Raw genomic sequence first — 25,637 nt, 5'->3', positions numbered from 1 at the left:
ATGCAATATATATTAGTATACGGTAGGTAATGGTAGGTCACTATATACATAATATTTTTCCACAGTTATATGAATGAACTATTACTATAGCACTACTATACACTGTTACACATCATTTACACATATTATAAATACAATTTTTTATGAATCGAAAGTTAAAAAAATTAGCTTTTATTTAGATTTATTAGTATTTTTTTTTTATACTGTGTCTGACACCCATCATATTACCATAATTATATACATTGGTGTTAGATAACGACATCGTTGATAGCGCTGATACTGACTATACGGTCATAATTGTTTTGTTTACAATATAAGGTTGTAAACAATTTAAGTACTGCTATTTCTACAACATATCACAATAGTTCTAACAATAATTCAGATACACTTGCATATTAATATAATAACTTACCCCGCCGAAAATCTACTAATTAGTGATTATACGACTATCATCAATATACTTTAATTTTTTAGGATTTTTTTATGATATTTCATCAATAGTTTTTAGATGTTATTTCAAAAAATGAATTCTGTTAAGTGTTTTTTTTTCACTCTTATCCGGTATAGTGTATCCGTTTTATCACGTTTTCCATTGGTACGCTTACATTTAGACCACGACATTCTTTTGTGGGGGGCCCTTCGGTTTACGGTTAACACACACATGTGGACAAAAATAAACTCTTCTGGTCTACTGCAGGGTAGGTATCTATTTAAAACGAACAAAATCCTCCTCTAACCATGTTCTATTGGTAGACACTTTGTTGAGTATTCACCGAGACTCCACCCATCGCATTAAATCTGAAACATCTTATTTTTAGTAGCGTAGAGTCTCTTTTGGAACCTGAGTATGTTTAATTTTGCTGTTGGATTCCGAGCGGAAAATTCATTGTAAGTGTATTCAATTGTATAGAAATACAATATATTTTGTACTAACCTAGCTTTAAGTCTAACTTAAAAAAAATGCATTAGTTCAAGTTTTGAAAATAAAATATATTATATATTATTAGACATAAATGTGTATAAGTAATTTTTTATCAAGTAAACATATTTTTATAGATGTTTCGACTAGAGAGTGTTTTACCCTTTAATAGTTGTTAGTTAATTTAATTTACAAATTGTTTATTATTACAAAGATTATTTTATATTGGTAGTAGTTCTGTTGTAAACATATTTCATATGGTTATTTGGTAAGGAAATAAGTAATAACTATTACGATATTGTTTAATAACTATAGATTATCCTTATTGTAATCCTATGGATACATAATTATTTATTTATTTTCATGAAACAACATTTTTATGTTAATGATGAAAGATATAATCTGTAGAAGTATATACATATATCTCGGAATATTAAAATTTAATATTACACACTATTAAATACTATAATATCTATATTCTATATATTTTGTATTAGATTAATATTATGTTATAAACATCTATTCACGAAAGGAATGACCATGAACGTAAGATAATATGACTTTTTTATACGAATACAATCATTTATTATTATATATTATATTAAATAGTATAATGTTAAATTTATTATAAAAATACAATATATTTTTATTTTATTTTATGCAAAATCGTTTTGGTAAAATTTTTTAGTTTATAATACTATTATAGTGAAACATAATTTATACCTACAAAAAATATCACACAGAAGATAATTTAAATTTGATAAATATTACTTATATACTATGAGTTAATATATATGTATACAAAATTCTGAGATGCGCTAATTTTTAAACATTATAAAATTAACTAGATCAAAATATTATTACCTAAATTATTATTATTAAGAAATTGTTGTCTGGGTTATATTAAAAAACTATCTTATTTGCTTGAGATGTAGAATCTATCATATATTGTAAATGTTCATTTTACTTAATTTACTAATAAGTCGATAAAAAGATTTAATTAAAATATACTTATTTTTATTTATTATTTTTTTTTACAAAAGTACAATTCTAAAATTAATTAATGCATTTTAATATTCGAAATTGTATGATAAAATTTGAATGTTACATAAAAACTAAACAAAAATAACAACTATATTGTTTGATAACTTTCGTACAGTTCTACACATTTTTTTAATTATTTAATGAAAAACTCGATTTTTAAACATAACAAAAAGGTATGCATAATGAATATAATACCTATAAGTAAATATTATATTCATTGTTAACTTATTATGTTTATGTCAATGATTTTATTATAATATTACGTAAACATAAATAACAATAAAAAATAATATTTACTGTACCATAGCACTAAATAATATATCACAATGACAATGATAATAATTTATACGCTTAATGACTTACGGTAAGTTCCATGAACCACATGCTCACGTATAGTTATGAGTTATAACTTATAATAATATAGATGTATAACTTGGAATTTATTATCAGTATGATGTGCGTTCATTTTTGCTTTTCATATTATAAGACTATGAGATTAATAAAAAAAAAAATCGTGAAAGGATTGATCCTGCAGTATAGGTTCATGAAATATTTTGTTGACTATTAACAATGTGATAATTTAACAAAACAATGTGCCGTATACTATAATATTCGTACACTTATAAGTTAAATTATATTCTAATAACAAATTTTATTGGCTAATAAATATCATTTGTGAAACTCAAAATTAATATTTTTTCACGTTCATATATTATTACGTCATGATTGGGAGCAGTGGTGTTTGAAAAACTAGTTTTGCATATTATTATTATCATAATCGCGCACCAGCTTATACTGTTATGAATATAATATGGTAGGTCGTAGGTATTATAGACAGGTATAACCTACCTACGCCAAACATGGTATACGGTTGTCAAAGACACGGTACACGTTTCTACACAGTGATGTATTTTATCGGTATTCGTATCGAGATTTATATCGCAATATTTTTAAATAATATATAGGTAAATCGGCGAACGTTTCGCGATGGTAGCTATACCTCCATAATAGTTTAACATCACGCACTGCAGGTGTGACGGTTGTATAATAATCCAGTGTTCTGCAGTGAAATTGTTGTTCATAAACTCTATGACTTCGCAGTGGACGTGAAATGCACAAACGTGTGTGCAAACGGATGTCGAAAGAAGAAAGGGTTCTCACGGTTTACCGTAAACAAAATGGTCTCGAGACCGTAAAGAGAGTGGAATACTGCAGCACACGTGTTACACGACCGCGAGTAGCATTGTTTCACGGCGGCGAAAATGCATTTTATTTCTCGTCACTGAGCAATAAGCCATTATTATTGTTATAAGACATCATCATGGTAATCAATCAGACCTAGATAATACATATTATCATATTATTATCACACCCACCTGTTAACTTTTTTCAATATTGTCATTACTATTGTTGTTTTTGTTTTTGTTGTTGTTGTTGCAGGTAATTAAGGTGGTGGGTCCTGTTATGCAGATGGGTAAATATCTAACAGAAAAAATTTGACAAAAATTTGAAATAATTGTACAAATACTAAAATATTTTACATGCATGTTGTCTGATGATAACATTGAGGTATAGCCGCATAGGTTTAATTTAATGGTTCTTGGTGGGTGGGTACTTGCTAATTGTTTACTAGTTGGCCACCCCGCCACCCCATTTTAAATTGAGTTCGGCGCCACTGAATATAACACTTCGATGCACTCTGCGTAGGTACATCATTTTGCGTCGGTTGCATCGCGTTTGTACGCGTAATACTTTATAGCAGGGCAACTGGCGGCCCACGTACCTTTTTTATCTGGCCCGCGCTAAATTTTCAAATTACTTCGTATAATTTTAGGGCTTATCTGTATTTTATTTTATTTTATTACATTTTTCGATAAAATGTGGATATAAATTCTTACCTAGTTTTAAACCGAAACCAAATTATTATTAAATGTCTAAATATATATTTATAATGCCCAGCTAACATACTATTTATTTCATTTTATCGGTTTAGTCATATCCGTACTGCCGCGGCCGCTACGCCGTTAGTAGGTACCTACTATTATTTTCGTGTTTTTTAGTAATTATAATTGTAAATATAAATAAATAAATAAAGATAAAAAATAAGTAGTTAGTTAGTAAATTTGAAGGACCTTTTTTTTTTTTGCTTTCTCCTATGCACTGCGGCCCGCTAGATTTTAAAGTACTTAAAAGTGGCCCGATAGTTACTTTGAGTTGCCCATCCCTGCTATATAGGGTTGAAACATTATATAGGTTCACTTTAAAAACTGTAGGTTTTGCACTGTTCATTTATTCCACACACACAGCTGCTCCAAATTCATTTTGTACAACTTAAGAACTCTGCTGGTCTGGTCGATAGACGTGGTGTAGATAATAAATGTTACCCACATAATTTACATAATATACATAATAATATAATAATATTTATCTTACCTATTTGTATCGATTTTGTCCTCGTCTTATTTTAAAAATCAACAACAAATGTATTTTGCAATTATAAATTAATTATATTTTAATAAATATACATGAAAATATTACAGTTTTTGCATTTTTATAAAAAAATAGTGAATTCCAATCGAAACTTGTCGTTAAAATACGTACGTCGGATTTCACGAAAATCAATTGCCTCCCATTTTCTTCTGTACCATCGTACCACTGATGTGCAATCCATTAGCCATGGTCGTTGGCCTATACGGTTTAAGTCAACATAATGTGTATCCCTTTGCTAACTGTAACTTTAGTTATCTCCATGCAATATACCTATTAAATTTAAATTCGCAATAAAGTGCAATCCAGCTAGTGGTGAAAAATATATATTTTAGGGTGAGCAGTGTATCGAAATGACCGCTTAAACAGGAAATGCGTTCCCGCGAAAGACGATATTATTGCGATTTGCAATACCTATGATAGGTTATTAAAATATTTCTTATAATAAATCATATTTTAAGCTGGTAAACTGGCTCCTAATAGTTGTACTTATATTAAATACTGCAATGGACACTGGCCAAACGTCCGAGGTTTTTTTTATAAGCATTTTTTATATATGAATATATTATATCTAAATAATAGAGTAAATATTATTTAGATGTGAAAAACATCCGGGAAAAGAACATGGAGAAATAAAATAATCTATGAAAAAATGAAATAAAAACATTAATGGATTACAGTATTATAATAGCTATTAATAAATAATAATTGAAAGTATACAATATATTAACTGTATATACCCAAGGTACCGGTTCCCTCTTACAAAATCATTTTACGAGGACGGTTATTTTGAATGGGTAATTTGTTTTTAGAAAAATAGAATCGGACAAAATATTATTTTTTATATATTTAAAACACTCAATTTACGTTGTTTAATTTCAGCCAGAGTTGGGCATTATTGGAATAAAAAATTACTATTCATTGATTTATTCTTCATTTTATTATAAATTATTATTTTTATTTTTATTATTGTTCTATTGTTCATTATTCATTATTGGGAGTTTTTTTTATTTTCTATGTTTTATTCATTATTTGGTTATTCGTTATTCATTATTCCCCATAATCATATAAATAATAAATTTAAATCCTAAATATTGGTCGTAATTTAAATTATGTCGTCTTCGTATCTGTTCAACAACAACTATAAACGCAACTATATTAGCTGGGGGCTAAGTCCTCCTCCAATTTTTACACAATTCAATTATCGGTATTTTAAAATTTGCAAAAAATGTATAGTAAAAAAAATATAAATTATTTTTTCGTAGAAATTTATTATACTTAAGTAATACATATTTGACATTTAAAACTATCTTTTATTGTTCCTGTGGTTTAATTACAAATTTGCTTACAATAGTTATAATAGTATTCGATAATAATTTTCTGTTGGCAAGCAATTTAAGTACCTAAATATAGGTTTTGATAAGGCACAATTCATGTACATTGATTAGTATAATACACAAGTTAAAAAAAATTCACATTATTCATGATTTTAACGAATACATTTATTCAGAATAATTGTTTTGTTTATGAATAAAACTAATTAGAATGATTTTATTTTTATTCAGTTTACTACGATTATTCATAAATAGATAAATTATTTATGTTTTTATTTTTTATTCATTATTTTTATTTGTTTTGCCCTGCAATTCTGGTTTCAGCTAAAATCCTTTTACTTTTTGTCTGAAAATCTTTATATGTAAATGCTGAATTTGTGAAAATGTTTTTAATGGGCGCAAACAATCACTGATTATAAAGATGATAATGATATTGATTATTGTGATCTAGATATTTTTTTATATCTCCAAATCATTAATTGGACGTCTTGCTTAGTCTATAACTCAATCTTGGTATTTTTAGTATTAATTGCATTTATTCAGATAAATGTCAGTGCTTTGCCTTAGATATTATGCGTCATATTATTATGTGATCATTAACTTTTCGATAAATATTGTGATTAACTTATGACAATATTACAAAGTATTAAAATTATAATTATGCAAAGATAAAGTGATATTAAAAAAAAAATTAGTACCTAGAGTTTAAATTATACATAGCATTTTATAGAATATATATTTTGATTGATAGAAAACTGGTAGATTTCTACGTTTTGAAAATAACAAATATTTCGTTTTGGGCATGTAATAATATCTTTCATAGATGATGGATTAGTAAAGAGTTAAGAGAGTTGACTGCAGTTGAACGCGCATAAAAATTTTCATGTTTATAAACATTATACAGTATTTTAATAATTTAATTATAAATGTACATATATCATGTGACTCATATAAAAGTGTAATAGGAAATGGGAAACATTATTAAACTATAAATTACTAACATGCACCCATGCACACTAATATATATATACTCTATTGAATAACTTCGTACAACGCGCGGATGAAATTCAAAAATATAGAGCATGAGTACAATTAAAAATTTATTTTTTCAATTTTGGCTTTATAATTCGAGTACTTATTATAATATGAATATACGTTATACTTTTATAACTCCTATTTAAAACCGAAAACAACACTGGTTTGTGTTGCCCACTGGAGAGTGAATAGCATAGAAAGGACAGTGTAATAACTGACAAGTTTATTATACAGAGGCGAATTTTCCTGTCACTCGTAATGAAAGTATATAAGCTCTGCGTAGGTAGAAGGGTGAATTAGGGTAGTACCTACCTATATTTATGCTTGTGTGTGTGTGATATATGTGTTATAAGTCAATGGAGAATTGCGTGTGTGGTTCGATATCATATATTAAATTTTCATTTGTTGTTCGACCACTCCGTAAAGTTTACAAAAAAAAAAAAATGTAATGCATTTAATGCTAAATATCGATTTAAAAAAGAAAATGGCCGTTGAAAATAAATTTAAAATTTAATTGAAGTATGAAATATGTGCATATTGAACATAAACCAGGGTATACGAAAAATTATATATGATAAGTTTGTCGTGCCACTTTCTTCTCCCCCACCCCTCCTATAAAATGTCACCTCACTCGTCAAAGTGTCACATTGCAATAAATTAATACAGAGTACAGGATCGTTTATTTTTGTCGCAGATGTGACATGGGCAGACGCAGACCAGACTGGTGGTTGGAACAGCAACATCAACAGCAGCAACGGGACTTGCTGGATGACGGTTGTCCGAGAAACGCTGCCAACGCGAGGGAGAGGGCTCGGATGCGCGTGCTCAGCAAGGCGTTTGGCCGACTCAAGACGACACTGCCTTGGGTGCCGGCCGACACCAAACTGTCGAAGTTGGACACGCTGAGGTTGGCCACCACGTACATAGCACACCTGAGCTCGTTGCTGACGACTGCCGAGCAGCCGGACGTCACCGACCAGCGAGAGACCGCGACTCAGGTTTCGGTCACGTCCACGCAACCACTAAACTACGCCATGGTAAAATGCACAATTATATAATAAATTATTATATTTTATATGATAAACGAGTATCTAGTAGATATATGTACGCTATATAAGCAGTGGCGCCGAACCCTATTACGTTAGCCCGACATGTTTTGAAAATTTAGGATGGGGCTGCTTCATATTGAACACTTTCTTCTGCATGGTGCGCCATTTTTGCCAATGTTCAGATATTGGTCTTCTTGAAATATTTTTTGCTCTAATAGATTTTTAGAACTTCGGCGCTACTTGGCTTATAAGTAAACGTAGTATAGACTATTAAATGTTGCCACAGGGATTATTATTCCCAAATTTGTGTAATGTGTGTAATTCGGCCTCGATCAGATTTAAATCAATGTCCATAAATTTCCCATGACCATCCCCGCAAAAAAAAACACGTTCATATATTAAAAAATTACTAAGTATACCATACGAAATCTCAAAACCACTATCTTGTGATAATGATTATATTAATCTTTAAATTATTGACATAAAGTGTATTACCTAATGACAAAAATTTATAGTGGTCGATAATATGACAATTACACGTACACCGATATTATTTCGCTGACGTATTGTTAGTATATTTAGGTTTTTTTTTTTAAATAAACGAAAACTTTTGATACGCTGCATAACCCAATGAAAACAACAACAGTAATAACTGATAAATAATAATAATAGTATTATGTTTTCGTAAAATTTAAGCGTTAAGAGTGCAATAGAGAATTTTTCCGAAATGCGTCAAATCATAGCTATACCTAGGTACAGTGTCTAAATAAGTGTTATTAATGCACACAATTCAATCGAGCCGAATGGACAGATGGTGACTAAAATGTGATATTACTTCTGAACAAAATAAATTATTTATATACAATGAACCTTATGATAAAACAACAGTACGGCTAAATTAACAGAGCGATCGTTTGTTACTTTAGCTTTTAGTTGAGATTAAACTTTTGTCAAATTAGTAGCTATTATATAGTTTAATATTGCAGTAGGGAATTGTTTACTAAAAATGCACTCGATATTTCTTTTTAGCCCATATTATATTTTACTGTACGAAATATATGTTTATTTAAGGTATATTCAACGTACATTCAAATTCAATCAAAACAATTATACTTAAATGTAAAACTGAATTTAATTTTTAATTTTAATTTTTAATCAATAAAAACAAATCTATATAATAATAAGTAGCTAGCAAATATTATATAAATTGATTAAAAACAGTTGAACGATCACCTTCACTTAATCAAAGTACACCCAGTTTCATATAGTTAATACTGCTGAAGTAGTCATGGTATTTAGTAATTTAATTTCTTCCTTGAATTCATTAAAATCAGTATTAAATAATAATTATCATCATTATTATGCGTCAAAACTGCGATACGCACGATGGCGAAAATAATATTATAGTGTTTTCATCATTTTTATTTTGTACATGGACGAGGGGACAAAGGTGTGTATCGTATTAGTATAGAAGTTGTGTTTGAATGCGGAGAACAATATAACTATATAAGTGCTATTCACATTTTAATACGTGCAAATGTTTACGGCGCTTATTGAAATTCTGTTTCGGTATAATTAATGTTGCGAAACCGATAAGACATCTAGGCAAACGGCGAACGCGTCCGGACGATGATTGAGTTTGTTTGAGTGGTCAAGTGATGCTCCGACGACGATACGGTGTTTGCATAATAATTCGTATACCTGCCGCATTTAAATGTAAAATACTCGAGTATATAACATCTGGAATAGGCATTTATTGGGTCCAGGACCATCTCTAGTCCGACATTGGAGACATTACTATTTTTAATTTCTTATAAAAGAATCGAACAAAGCAGCTGTTTATAATTTGATTTGATGTATATCATGTGCGTTTAATATACTATAATAGCTGTATATATTATATAAATTAAAAATTATTTAAGAAAAATAAATCCAAGTGAAATGTCTTTGTGATTGACGGTATAGGCACTATAGGCAGTGACGGATTTAATTACTGTGCTATACTTTGAGCGCTGAACACAAATTGCAAAATAATTGTATTCAAGTATATAGCCAGTATAGGTATATAAGGTACTGAAGTAAATACTCAGAGCTGTTACGATTAAGATATGGCTGAGGTACTGAGCTGTTATGATTCAAATATTACGAGTGAGACATTAAAAAAATATATGTACATTTTCAAATATATTTTCTCGTGGATTTATTTATCGTTTGCCGCAGCCGATCGATTGGAATATAACGTACAATCTATAGCTGTATGCTGAATATAATTGTCGGTCTGTTGTGGAATGTTACAAGATTCGCGACGATTTTGCTCATTTTTCATTTATAGAATTACATTTATGTATTTACATAATATGGACCACAAAATGAAAACTCGGTGACGTGCTCTAACGATCATTATGTTACTTTGTTATTATAGTACTCTGATAGAAATATTATAGATACCTATTCTTTATTTATTTTTATTGGACGACAACACGTGTTATTAATAATGTAATGGTCATCGATTTGATTTTCTTTTCATGATACAACAGCAGGATGTAGATTTTTGTTATTGATTTTATGAACTATCATCTATGGTGGCTGTAAATTTGTCCTACACGTATTATAGTTGTCCCATTCTCCAATATAACCTATACAAGCGGTTCCCAAACTTTTTAAGCTTACGCCATCCTAAAAATAAAAAAATAAATTGCGCCTCCCATGAATAAATAAATAACAAACAAATTTATAGTATTTAAATATACAAATATTTTTATTATTATATGACAAAATAAATCAATAATAAAAATATATTATTAAATTTCTATTAAATGATTACAACATTTTTAATTTTTTATGAAAAAAAAAACCAAAGACTATTAATATTAATATTTAATTTTAATGTGAACAAAGTGATTGTTTTCCGTTCTCTAATTCTTCAAAATTAGGTTGCAATATCATAACAGCCACACGCATTTCTACTTCAACATTCAGTATTGACCGTTATATTGATTTTGATACAGCTGCAAGCGCAAAAAATTTGACAATATTCGGTAGATGTGAAACGCTGCAGTCTAGTTGTAGTGACTTTCCGAAAATTGTTGAATGAAGTATAATCTTACAATATAACTGTATTGTTAATTTAAAAAAAAAAAAATCATTTTTTATTACGCCTCCCTTGTCAAGTGATTACTGATTGCGCCTTCCAAAGGAGGCGTGCCTCACAGTTTGGGAACCGCTGGCCTTTACCAAGTACATTTTACTCGCGTACATAATATAGGTTATGTACTTGCGGTAAGGTAAATAAAAGTTAATAACTATACATTTAAGTCTTATGTGCATTAACTACGCGATATTGCATTTGAAAACAGTTCGTGTACGAAAATAATAAATGGCAGTATCAGTAATAATTAATTGTCCGGCAGGATTATTGAATTTTTTAATTTAACGACCATGTCCTTTAGGGTGTAGTTATTTAAGTTATTTCCATTGAAATAATGTAATTTCGCCCAAACTCGTAATATAAAATAATAATAAAGACTTGACTTCACACGATTTAACCGGGGGTTCGATAAATCGTCATCGGCTAAAGAAAATTGGACGGTCTGTTAATGATTCTTGTAAAAGGGAAAATTATATTTACTCGATTACAGCCCGATCTATTGAAATATGACGAATTTAATTCGTTTTGGTCGAAATATCGCGTGAAGTGGTAAGTGGTTCGTTTCTCTGTGATTGCCGATTAGTTTACGTTATTTTCGTTTCAATAGATTTGAATACTTCAGATATTATTTGTAATTGTTAAAATTTTCGTTTTGTAATATTATATCAACCACATCATTACTAGATCAAATAACAAAACCGATTATTAGTTTAAATTGATTTAATTCAGTTTGTTCAGCAATAACGATATACATATTATGTAGTTTCGAGTGAATTAGCAAACTTTATTTATTTTTTTATTTATTTTTTTGATTGACTGAACATTAAAAATTAAAGTTATAAAAAACTTATTATAAAACATTATATTATGTTATATAATATGGTTATCAGGCAATAATTTACAATACAACTGTTTTTATATTTTATATGATTGATTCAAATAGGTAGGTATAGTAAAATATAATGTTGGTATTTATATCAAATAAAAACAAAAAAAAAATGCTTTTAAACCTATAGGTACTTCTATGTTTTAAAATATTTGGTCATTTTGGTTGAAGTTCCACCCCAAAACACTAGATTAAATAAAATATACATCTTTAATATTCGTGTTTTTACGCTCAATATTATTTAAATTTCGTTATTTAAATCATATTTCAAATTTATTATTTAACACAGGTTGTTAACATATCGAATTAAAAGTATTATTGAAGTTTGAAACTCAAAGGATAGTCTGAATAATGAACCAAAGCTATGTTCAAACGACAAAATAAATATTTAATATACCTATTATACATATATCATATAATAATATATAACTATATAAGCGTATTAAAATCGTTCACAAGGTAAGTTTAGAACTATTTCATCCATGAGTTGGTACTGTTGGTAGGTGCCTCGAATTACAGATTAAGACGTGTATTATGCTAATTAATTTGGTATTAAATTTAGATAAATTATAGTTTTATCAACAGTTTATTATTTATATATATATATATATATATATGTATACTAATCATTAAATAATATAAAACCCGATAAATTACAACTATATAATACATATACGTATATTATGCTTCGATTAATATCAGTATGAATGAAATTAAGAAAAAAAATGTTGGCTATACATATAATATTATAATATAAATAATCGAAGTGATCAAAATTAGCGTCTGTAGAATTAAAGAGTTTGATAAGTTTAATGTTTATAGTATTTGGATAAAATTAATTGTTTCGTCGACTTAACTATTATATATTGTAATAATTACAATTATTTAAATCGGTCTACAGAACATTTGAACTGTTGAACAATATTATTGAGTCATGATAACAAAACTTGTATTTTTTATAAAAATCTAATATTTTTCGAATTATTTTTTATGAGCATGTTTTTATTACAGTTATTTAGTTTTTGAATTCAATTTTAAATCGCACATGATTTTCTCATGCATTTTATCTCGGTCATTTGTTTTCTGAGAGAAAAGAAAGTATACATATATATGTTATACTTTTTGTTTACTTAATCAACTGTAGTAATTGAAACTTGTCAATTACAAAAATAAAAAAAATACTGTATAGGTTATTTATTTTATTTTGTTCAAACATTACTGGAACATAGTTAGTGGCAAATTAAAAGTAAAATAATTCGTTCAAAAAAAATTATCAACCAAGACTTCAACATTAAAAATAAATAAGAATATATTATTTTACGTTTTGAGTAAATAAATAACGAATATTATAGAGATACGATCACACTGGAAGCAATGAATTCGTACAGCAATAATTTGTTTGCCAAGTTCTTTTAATTTTTGAAAATGAAACACACTTTTTGTTCAATTTTCTGGTTGTTTCGTTATTCGATTGATAAAATTAAACGTTTACGCCATTAGACAACCTAATTCAGCGCAAAATGTACATTAAAAAAAAATTTTTTTTTATTCTTTAAAGTTTTTCTGACAATAATCATCTAAATTTAGGGATACAGAAGTAAGTTTTTGACATTTTGCATATCAGATAATGCTAGGTATAAATAAGAACTAAGTTTTTTTGATGTACAGAAAAATTCATAATGTAAATCCTACGTGTCATGGAGCAAGGGTTTCATGTATTTTTTTGTTTTTGAGAGTGGTGGGTTCATCAAAAAATGTTTCATCTCTCTATCCCCAAAAATCATAAATTTATACGGTAGGTAATAGATAATTTTAATACTATTTTCAAAAATTTGTGACAATATTTATGAAAATATAGTAATTTAAAGAGTGCAAAAAAAAAATAAACGAATATCAACCATCGCGATGTGTGATTAATATCGATTCACACCTATATCATCACAATATGAAAAACATTTTCACCAACTAAAATCTAAAATGTTTATGCCGAATGTCTAATAAAAATCCACCAGTTATAATGTTATAATTTGTGTACTTATTATAGTCGCGACCCTGCAGAAATGCTGGCGGCCAACGCCGTGACACTCGCGTGTAACCGTTCGGTGGCTTAATTTTTTCATATTATAATTGGTATGTTAATATTATAATTTTTTAGTAATTTGTGTTGACACGTCGTGTAAAACGTATTTAATCTCAATGTATTTGATTTTTCTTATTCAAGATCACGATTCCACGGAATGCGAGATAATCCGTACACATTTTTTTTCAAGGGATGTTCACCCTTGTAGCACATACCCCATGTAGTTAAAAAAAAAAAAAAAAATGTTTTCGATAAAAATATACGCTAGGCTTTGGTCGGCCGTCGGTGCAATTATTATATGATATAAGTTTATCGATGTGAACACGATGTGTTTTATTTTTCGCCGAATCAGCGTATTCGGACAGAGATATAAACACATGAGATGACGTACACGTATAAAAATAATAATATTATAGTATTATAAATTTACAACGATAATAACATTGTCGAACTTCAGCCGTAGCCGCCGTACACGTGTAGCAGTCCTCAACGAATACAATCGATCGTAGATAATAATACACAATATTATAAAATTTATATTTATTAAATAAACAATATGTGCAATAAAAAAAAAAAATTGAAATGTACAACTTAATATAATTTTAACCTATTGTAAATATATTATATATTATAATCTAACTTAAAATATTACTACTGGAAGATAATAACCTTGTAGTTGATGCTGTAACAATAAAAAAAAATAATAAAAAAAATATGTGCAATATAAAAAAATAAACAAACACCGAGAACGATGAAGTCGCCATAGTATTATTATTTACACATGAAAAATCCGGTGGCGATGGCGTGTCGTTAATATAAATTTCCGAACGAAAACTAGAGTCGTGATTTACGACGCTTGTGTAAACGTCCGTAAACGTAGTCCCTGTTATAAAGATCGTTCGCTAGAACTCACATCGTCGGATTTTATTCGGACTATATATAAATATATACATATATATATTTTTTTTGTGCCCATTCGGAACTCTTAAATTTTTTGCCCTCACCCTCCCCGCAGCACACCCACCGCGTAGGTAGTTGCACACCAATCGATGCCGTTTCAGTTGTATGTTTATGGTGTAAACGCCGCCGCCGACGACGGAGCACATACGAATTCTTCTTATATATATATATGTATATATTTATTATACTTATTGTATTGTGTGCTTGTGTGTATACTATTAAATTATTTTATAAGCTTCGTGTGCGTTCTGCTGCACGTGTTGATGTGTTTAGGGCTGTAACAGTATTGTATTTTGCTATTCTGTATCATTATTATACTGCATTTATAACACCTATAGGATAGGATTTTCTGGGTATTCTCACGTATTTCGTTTTTTATTTGTCCGTTGAGAATGGCCACGGCTCGATGATATTGGACTCTAAGATTTCTCGACGAATTATTCTCCAATTAATAAGTGATATGGCATAATACACTCGAGACAGGCATCTCATGATGCAGAAATTTATTATTATAGGTAGGTACCAACAGAAATAATGTGTATGTTTCTCCAATCCCATTTGGATACTATATTTGTGTCCGTCGAGGGGTTTTTACTGCATAAAAATGCATATCTCGAACTATTATTGATTTAGAATTCTCTTAAATCATAAGTCTTAACCTAACCTAACCTATTACTATTTATTTTTACGTGTATATGTGGCAAGGATTTGTCACTAAAATACAGGTGGTCCCCCATCCGAGGATTTCGTCACCAGATGATGCTTGATCTCAGACCACGTATGTGACCGAGGCCAAGCACCGTACCACACCAGGCCACATCATTTTAATATTAATTATAGTATAAAGATTAAAATATGCTTATAATTTATTATTGCTATATTAGGTAAATTATTACTTTTCTTCGTATAGTAAATGAGTAAAACTATATCTTATTTCTCTGTAAAATAATAATATTTTAACGGATTTTAAGAGCATAAAAACGTCTTGTTCTTAAAATATTAAGAAAATCCTGTCTCTAACGAAATTCGTGACGTTATTGAACCGTGAGACTTGAAATGTTCGATCCCGAGAAAAAAAAGAAAATTGAGATTTATAATTTAATATTATATGCGGACAGCAAGTAATAGAACTTTTAAGCTGTCTTGTAGAATTGTAAAGGATGTGTAATAGATTTGTGACGTTTTATTATTGTTTTATTATTGGTCAGTATTAAATAATAATATTTAAAAAAAAAAATTGTTGACTCGTCGACGAATTAAGTGTTTTATATTAACTACATTCGAAATTCACTCGAATCTGTAATGATCTGAACCTGCATATACCTACCTGAATAATAATTATGGGTACCTGACACCAAATAATAAATAAACAAATATTCAGATGGTACTCTATGGTAGAATCAATACACTTTGCTCACCAGAGACCCTAAACAAATACTTCTTGTTCGTATATGTTGCTGTAGATACCTGTATAACCTGTATAGGTAGGTACCATGTTAATTAGCACAATCTATAAATTTTTCAATTAAAACGTATCACTTATATAATGATATACGTTTACCTGTTTCGGAATTATAAATTATTTAAAGGTAAATAAGAAAAAAATAATGTGCGTCACCGACAACAGTCTCCAAAATGTCACGTCCAATCGCGTATTCGTTGTAATGTAATTCAATAGAATAAAGTCAATAGCCGAAATCGAAGTAGCAATACATAAATTATGTAAATATATACACAATTTAAATTATACTATAAATAAGCATTACTCTATATTTGCCGTGCTTAGTATCATAGGTGCATGTATAAAATGCAAGTTGAATTTCAATGTTACTTTAATCATACCACTGCAGTGGTTTTATTTAAATCATGTTTTATATTTCTGTATTGAATTTTATATAAATGATGTACATTTTGCTTAAAACAAGATTTTGATTTTACTCTTTTAGAACCACTGATTCAATTAATTGCTATTAAATCGAGTAATATATAATATCATAATAACTCGTCCATGATGAGTTCAGTGTTACCCTACGATTGATAAAAAAAATTAACAGTGACATTAAAGGTTCTTCCTCAAATCGTAGGTACTTAATGTATTTTTAGTATAATTTATTCGTCTGTTTATTTAAAATAAAACAAATAAACAAACTAAATGATTGTAAATGTATGGATTTTTGATTTGTATAATATAAAATGTATACCTATATTTAAACTTAAAATGTGGTAAATATCAATAAATGTTGGTTTGAAATTGTCAACTGAGCAGATAAAATAAAATTTGTAGAAATATAATCTTACCAACATAATAATATTCAAAAATTATCAATAACCCGTAATAAAATCGCTCAGCTTCAAATAAAATCACCGAGATCTTTGTCATGAGCGTGCTATGAAAACGAAGGCGCATCATCCAAAATATTTGTGGAAAAAAACTCTAAAACTATCACCAAAAAAAAACTTTTTATTACAAGCACCAAAGCTCCTGATTTGAAAAAATTGACCAATCAAGCCTAATTAAATAAAAAACAAAGCAAGCAAGTTAACCTTAAAAATATCAGGGCATTAAGATATATAGTTTTTTTTATTGATCGCATTAATTTGTGTTATAGGTTTTCTGAATCAATTGTTATAATTGGTTATTTGCAGCTGAAGCATTGGTTTAAACGAGTTAAATAATTTAGAGTTTGTTTAGTGGTTGACTGCAATTGTTTAATATTCTATAAAATACACAATTTTTGTGAAAAATGTTTATGTGTGTAATATTTATTTATTTTGAACCACTTATTAACATTTCATACGCATATTTCTCTAATTAGTTTTTAAATTCAATACATTTTAAATTGTGTATTTTTAAAAATATGTAATTTCAAAATATTGATGTTTTGTTTTAATCCTAAACTGTTAAATAATATGTTATAATTTATACAGGTAGGTACATACTGTTAAGTAAGAAAATTATAGCTCACTATTTATAATTTAAAGCCATGCGTACCTAACCTCAAAACTAATATTTATATAAGTACGTTATACGAAAAAAAACAAAAATTGAAATATTTCTTTATTTATTCCCTATGCTAGTTTTACGTGAAAAATAATAGACGAAAATTTCAAGCGAAGTATTGAAACATAATGTATAAGTTATTTTTGTATTTTTGAACCGTAGGTACTCATCGAAACCATTGAAAGTAGTGATTTACTTAAGTACTTAACTCTCCATGTGAAAAAAAAATAATTTGCACACAAATTAACATTTTAGTTTCCGGGGACTATAGGTTAATAGTCATGGACTGACCGGAGAGTTAAAAGATTAAATTTAGTAGACAGTAGACACCTATTCTTCCAGTAAAGACGAACATAATATGAATTTTATATTTATAGAAATTTTGTATTCATTATTCCTTTATACTTACTTCTAAAAACGTTCATCATATATTATTATCTTTATGCTTTGAAACATGATAAGTAGGTGTACAGTACCTGTGACTACCGTTTTCTTTACACCAAATCATTCGAATATTTTTACATAAATTACAACCGATAAAAATGTTTACAACTTTATGTTTGCGTATTGATACAACAAAATGTATAAGTGCATAAGATACCGTGTAATTAACAACACCACTTATATACATAATTAATATGCAAATTGCAAAGTATATGGCTTTACGTTTACAGTTAAGCCGTTTTAACGGAATGTCAACGATATGAACAAGATCGACGAAATCTCCACATGACCGCAAGCCTCGATGGTAGGTACTAACCCTGATCAGAACAAAAACATTCTAAAATTGTTCAAAGTATTCAATTTAATCAACCAAATATTATAATGTTAGGATAATTTCAATTTCCATACACACTGTGACTAAGTCTAACTAGCTAGATACTAGAAATGAAGTAATTATCCAACTAAAGGCTTTTGTTGTCGAGTTGTATTTAGATTAATGATAAAAAAATAAATAAAAATATTATTTATAAGAATCTTAATTTAAGTTTTATACACTTCTTTTTGAATAGTAAATGCTAACCATACAAACGAAAGTTTAATTACAATCTGTAACCACAACCGTCATGTTTACATAGCCACTAATGACATTATATAGTATTGGGATATTAATGGATATATAGATTATAGGTACTTCATAGTTTGTTGATAATTTGTTAATAGTTAATGATACGGTTATTATATTATCAAAACTGGATTTGTATTCCGACGACTGAATCGACTGATCATTGTTTAACGACGAATTATTTATTATCTATATGCTTCTATTTTGAGTCTAGTCGGCATCACTATTGCACATTTGTGTGCAATCGACAGTGAATAGTTTTTACGCTTCTGAAATCTATTAGCTTTGTTGCTCGTTAGCTCATTTTGCTCTCCGAACAATTTAAATAATAATATCATACTACTATTTATATCCAAATAATATAGTAATTTGTATTTAAACGTTTAATATTTAATATTAATCGTTCGCTGGGAATTCAACGATCAGGATTCAGCTTAGAATAACAATCGAATCAATACATAGGTACCTAATTAAATATTATGTATAATATAGCATATATACAGGTGTACCGCGAGGATTTACCCATTGCGATATCTCACGAAATAATGGAGATGTCGAAATTCTGGTTTTGTAATAAGACTCACAGAACTGCAATTATTTCATTTTTAAATTAATTTTAATGTTTTGGTAAAACATTTTGTGGAGTTTATTTTTTTGAAAATATTGATGTTTGAAAATTTTATTTTCGTTAATTTTCTGATTAAAATTTTTTTTTTTAGTCTTGAGAAAAATTGTGAATTATTTAACGCCGTAGTGCTATCAAACATGTCAAACGCCGCGCCACGCGCGTGCTCGTACGGCCGGACGAACTCTTTCAAGAGAATGAAAATAAAATGTTGAAACGTTAATATTTTCAGAAAAATAAACTCTACTAAGTGGCTATCTTTATTTTTTCTTGAAGTAATTAAAAAATAAAAGAATATATTTTTTAAATTTTTTACCAAAACATAAATTTAAAAATGAAATAATTGTAGTTCTTATCCCCGTGAGTCTTATTACAAAACCAGAATTTCGGTATCTCCATTATTTCGTGAGATATTGTTTAAATCCATGGGGGGACACCCTGTATTGTAGTATAGTTACTATATAGTTAATGTTATATATATGTGTTTGAGAATTAACGACGTTTACATTTGAATATCTAAATAAATCGTTTTAAGACGCGAGTTGATTATTGTTTGTTTTTTGACTGTTCGCGGTTGAATTTGGACCGTTTTAAGTTCATTTAATATTATTTTTATTTGCCAACGCCAATGTCTCCCATTTCGGAAACGTTATTATTATTTTTTTTTCAGTTTCGTCGTTATGACCCATCACGGGGTATTTATCACCGCCGGCGTTCCCACGACCTTTTAAAAACGAATTAATGTTTACACGTTCAGCACACATGCGCGGTGGCTATAACGGCGGGTTTTGTTTGTTACAAAATATACAAAATTAAAGTATTTCGTACACATACGTCTTGCGTATCACACGACATTTAAATGTAATTATTCACAAACGCCGTACACGAATAAACATTTGTCGGAACTGACTTCGATCATAAAATACAATTAATGTCAAATTTTAAACACGTTTTCTTTTTATAGTTAAATAATAAATATATAATAATTAATTAGAGTATTTAATTTATATAATATATAATGTCGTTGATATCTTGTTTATCATACACACACTGTTTCTGGTTGTATTAATTATTTAACGGAGTGAAAAACCGGGAACTTACTTCCTGAGTTATGAATTAAAATCAAATTATAGGTATCTAAGTATTAAGAACATGTATTTCAAAATAGTTTATTCAGTTTTTGACTGGATAATATTGTTTTCCAAAATTATGATTTATATTTAAATGTTTTCAAAAATTGTGTATGATATATTTTATTAGTTATGAAGTTGAAAATTAAAAAGGAGTTTGCTGAATTCAATCCATTTCAATCTTATGAAACTATATATGTATACGAAAACTGCAAAGTATCATATTTTAATGTAAACACAAACAGATATATATATAATATCTGTTCATGTAATTTTTTTTTTGAAACTTCTTAGTTTTAAAATTAATTAGTACGCATAAAATACTTAAGTTTCATTTTTTTTTTTTAGCATTAAAATTAAATAGTTGTAATGATTACACTATATGTGTATAGTTTTATACAAGAATTGGATATTATGTTAAAAAAATTATCAAAGAAAATCACATACGCTAGTTATAAGGCGTTTAAGGTAGGCAATTATTTATACATTAAACATAAACAAGCTATAATATTCAAATTTAATCAAGGAAAAGTCGACTCAAGATTTGCTAATTTGCTTAACCTTTAAGACCATAACGTTTTTCTTGTATGTGTCCTTGAGCTCACATAATTCATAAATCATTTATGTGAAGACGTTGCTGCATGTATTTTCTTTAAATAGTGAAGTTTTATTAAATTTTAATTTTATTAATAAACTTCGATCTTGAAAACCACAATTCAGACAGTTTTCAATTTCATTGTCGTTTGCCGTACTTTCATATTAAAATGTAAAGCGAATAACACTTTTATTATTGGCGATATATTTTAATATACTATAAAATACAAGTGAATAATAAAAGCTAACGTTTGAAAATTTGATGAAAATTCTTTATTTTTTTTTATGTCAGAAGTTATCTCTCGTTAAAAATAAGTTTGCAAAAAATACTGTCAACCAAATATGATTTTATATTTTTATATTACACGGAAGTTTCGTATTTATTGACGTTTTTACAGAAACTTAATTACTGTTTTATCGGTATAATGTTATTACTTATCTCGATAGATTCGTATCTGCAGACGACGTGCTAACGTTGGATAATTTATTAATAAATCATTAACTCATAAGGAATACGTAATCACTGAAATTTATTACGACGTAATAATTTCGATTTTATTTATCTGCGCTTAAGATCAAAAATCAAAACTTACGATCGCGCTAAGTACACTTATTTTAGCGAAAACAAACAATTTTTTTTAAACTGATAAAAAAACAAAATTTATATCAGAGGTTAATAGGTACATTGCAGTAATACCTACAAGTGCGGATTTTCACGCCTTTGTTGGACTTTTGGCCGGCATACTAAAAGAAAACAGAATTAGTGCACATTAGTTTTGAAAACATTCTTTTGAGAAAAATAGAAAATGATAATACAAAGAGAGACAAAATTAGGTCCATTTTACCGTTTGGACGACGAGTTGTTTTTGTTCACTTGTTTGAGTAACACGTACATTCACGTGTCACATATATATTATTATTTTTATGATAAGTTTAATGCAATAACGTATGGCAGGCCCGCCCGGGCGCGTGATGGGAATAAGTCAGAATCACTCTTTTTCGTTAAACGAAAAAAAGTCTCGTTTTTGTATCGGACATAATGCTTTTTTTCACTTTAAGAAATTTGAAATGAAAAAATTAAGTGGGTTAGTAGTGGGTATAGTTTCGTTGAATATTATAGGCACCTACATTTTTAAATACCTATACTGTTAACTTATGAGGACCCTTACATTAATTTATTGAGGTTTTTGAATAAATTGTCATTTTTTTTTTTATCGAAATGTCTACAAAATAACTAAAACAAAGCGAAGATTTTCGAACTTACTGGTAACAAACGCCATCAAACCTGATTTTTTAAAAATATAATGAAAATTTTAAATTTTGACCTCGCAAAAGTACCAGATATATACAATCTGCTACCAGAAACCTCCTACGACGTTCACTATCAGTAACGATCAGTATCTATGGAAAATTATAAGATAGGTTAAAATTTACGAATATTGATGTATACGTGTTTTTGTTGTGTACTCGTACAAACACTACAAACCAGCCATAAATTATTTTACATCGTTGTGTTAATTTGGTCGATTTCGACCTTTTTAAAATTTTTTCATGTATATTCCACTAGTTATGTTTTTACCTGAAAAAATGTAAATTCCTCTGGTTTTTACTTGAAATAAAAGTGACACTATGTAAGTAATAGGTATTTTATTATTGTATATGTATTTATATTATATATATATATATATATATAAACATATTTTTAACTTAAAATAAAAATCAATAATGATCACTATAGTTATAAAATAGTTGTAATTTGTCATCTATGGATGTACCATGTACCTACTATATTGGTAGAGTTGCCATGTTTTTTCGAGTAACCGAAAACTTGCCCGTGGAATTTACAATTTTTTCGGGTAAATAAGTTTCAGCGGAGTTTATATCGTTTTACAATCCAACCCTAAAAACTACTACCTATAATTCGCAGGATTTATAACTTCCCCTTCCCTCTTAACCATTTTAGCTATCAGTGTCATCAAATAACTATATTTAAGCACAGGTTCAGTAAAACACTTTGGGCCCTAATTTCCTTTTTTTTTTTTTTAAATCTTTTATTAATATAAAATATATATAATTTATTTTCTACCAAAGTTAATAAGGTTCATAACTTGTAATCGCACAATAATTAATTCTGAATGATATTGCCATGTTATCAATAACACTGTAGTTCATCTGCCCATTTGTTAGATAATAATAATAAATATTATAGACTATCGTATGCTAATGATGATAAGCAAAAAGGTATTATATATTTTTTTCACAATCAAATCTAAATAGGTATAACTATATTAATCAATAATTATTATAGATTACATTATTTTATTATTAATTAATTTGAAAAAAAAATAATTTAATATTTATATATTTAATTTAATTAAACATTCAAACAAACTCTGTAATATATACGTATATATAATAAATAATGATATTATACTATTAATATATATATATTTTTTATATCATACAGTGATTTGCTTGTTTATATAATATTTCCTCGTGCCTCAGGAGTCAGGACCAAAGGTTCGAAAACCAACCCTCCCCCCTCATGGTGACACTGCGGCTCGTCATGTATCCGTGTAATATAATAATAATATACATAATGCACTAATGCAGTAATGCGTACGAGTACACTTTTCCGTTCGACTCGAAGAGCCATCAATTCGGTTGGTCTGAAAAATAAGTAGATTTCTACGACCTTGAACGGGGACATAAAAATATGATGTAATGACCACGAAACAAAATACGCCGCTGAGTGGTGGCTGGGATTTTCAAAAAAATTATAAATACCACCGAAGACGATGACAACGAATAGTCGTATTTGACTAATGGGGACGGGGCCAAAAAGACAAATGGTCGTCAGACAGGTGCAATTTGTCACGTCTCTTCTCCTCGACGTTGGCGACGAAGGCAGTGCGACTAAGGTGTGTCAATCGTGTCGTCTTCGTTGGTGGCGGGGAAGAGGTGGAGGATGGACCAAAAACAAAAATATTAAACAAAAATAAAAACAACCGACGAGACGTGTCGGAACGAATTCGGCGGTGTGGTACGAGCGAAGCAAAAAACCACCGTAGACAACACGTGCTTACATGACGTATGTCTACCGATTTAAAAAAAAATTAACGTTGTAATTAGTACTTGATAATCATGCCCCGGCTCAGAGATCCAAATAGACTAAGAGTGGACTAAGAGTAAATGGGTTCTATGTTTTTTTTTCGAAATTTACTTTTTCAAATATTTCTTATAAGTTTTTAGTGGCGCATGTTTTAAGCTGGAAATTAGTTAGATACGAGTTGTAATGAAATAGGCACACAAAGCAAAAGGTTCTACGTCTTTTAACAAACCATAAAAATGCATTTCTGTAAAATAAGATATTTTGACATAGAACCTTTTTACTCTCAGCCAACGATATTCCGATGTAATACGTTTTTTTGAAAGGTCTGTTATTTTTCATCGCTTCTCTTAATATTAGGCTCACTGTGGCAACCCACATCTCATTGTTTTTTTTATTTTTTTTTTTTTATCTCGTACCACGAATAGTTATTATGCATAAAATAAATAAATAAAACATCAAACTAGCATAACGCAATACTATGCATAACGTATAATATTATAACTTATCTGACTTATGATAGGTACATCATAATGCCTGGTGATACACGACTGCGGACGGATCTTATCAGGGCTACCTTTTTGGAGATTTTTGGACATCCAAAAATGACACGATGGCGGACACATGTTGCCAAATTTATAAATAATACTTCGATAATGTGGGAAAATGGAATTCTGAGCGTATTAAAATAACAAAATATGTAATTTGCAGTTACAAGTCATTTCTGTTAAATAGGTACTGCAGTAATAGCTGCACACTCGTAGACCGTAGTTATAGTGTTCTATTATATAGTGTTTAGTGTTATTTAAGAACTACTAATGGAGCAGAAAGTTTTCACCGAACATACATAGCCAGTTTCATAATACATATCCTCCGATTCATTTAGTTATATCGGTTTTAAAAGAAACTCAAGCAGACACTGAGACAATAATTTCATCAATAAACAAAGGTTGAGAAAAATCGGTGGCTAAAAAAGATTTGGATAGAATTAAATTAACGATTCAGAGCTATGATGATTATAAAAATCACAAAAACATATTAAAATATTTAAAAACAATTAGTTATAATTACGTAGGGAAAAAAATATAAATATAAATTTTGCTTTTCGAGCGCTTGTTTTTTTGATTTTTAACTAATTTGTCAATTATCATAATTAATATTTGTATTATT

The 25,637-nt window shown here is 28.6% G+C and overlaps 1 protein-coding gene across 2 annotated transcripts in view; it reads left to right on the top strand.

Annotated features, from left to right (window-relative positions):
• The first annotated feature begins 799 nt into the window (after positions 1-799).
• The window catches only part of LOC149054174 (transcription factor 21-like), a 38,912-nt gene continuing 14,074 nt past the window's right edge, over positions 800-25,637 (top strand). The window contains exons 1-2 of one of the 2 annotated variants that reach the window (XM_089230581.1): positions 800-888; positions 7,514-7,856. In XM_089230581.1, the coding sequence (XP_089086707.1) occupies positions 848-888; positions 7,514-7,856 (384 nt within the window). In that variant the 5' untranslated portion in view covers positions 800-847. Of the gene's footprint in view, positions 889-3,403; positions 3,438-7,513; positions 7,857-25,637 lie in introns of those variants that run through there. The other variant, XM_089230582.1, reaches the window with a different exon arrangement.

This window comes from Diuraphis noxia, unplaced genomic scaffold (genome assembly GCF_037042655.1).
Source record: "Diuraphis noxia isolate RWA-SAM2 unplaced genomic scaffold, SU_Dnox_SAM2 contig0009, whole genome shotgun sequence".
Taxonomy (NCBI): Eukaryota; Metazoa; Arthropoda; class Insecta; order Hemiptera; family Aphididae; genus Diuraphis; species Diuraphis noxia.
This window is presented reverse-complemented; position numbering and strand designations above follow the sequence as displayed.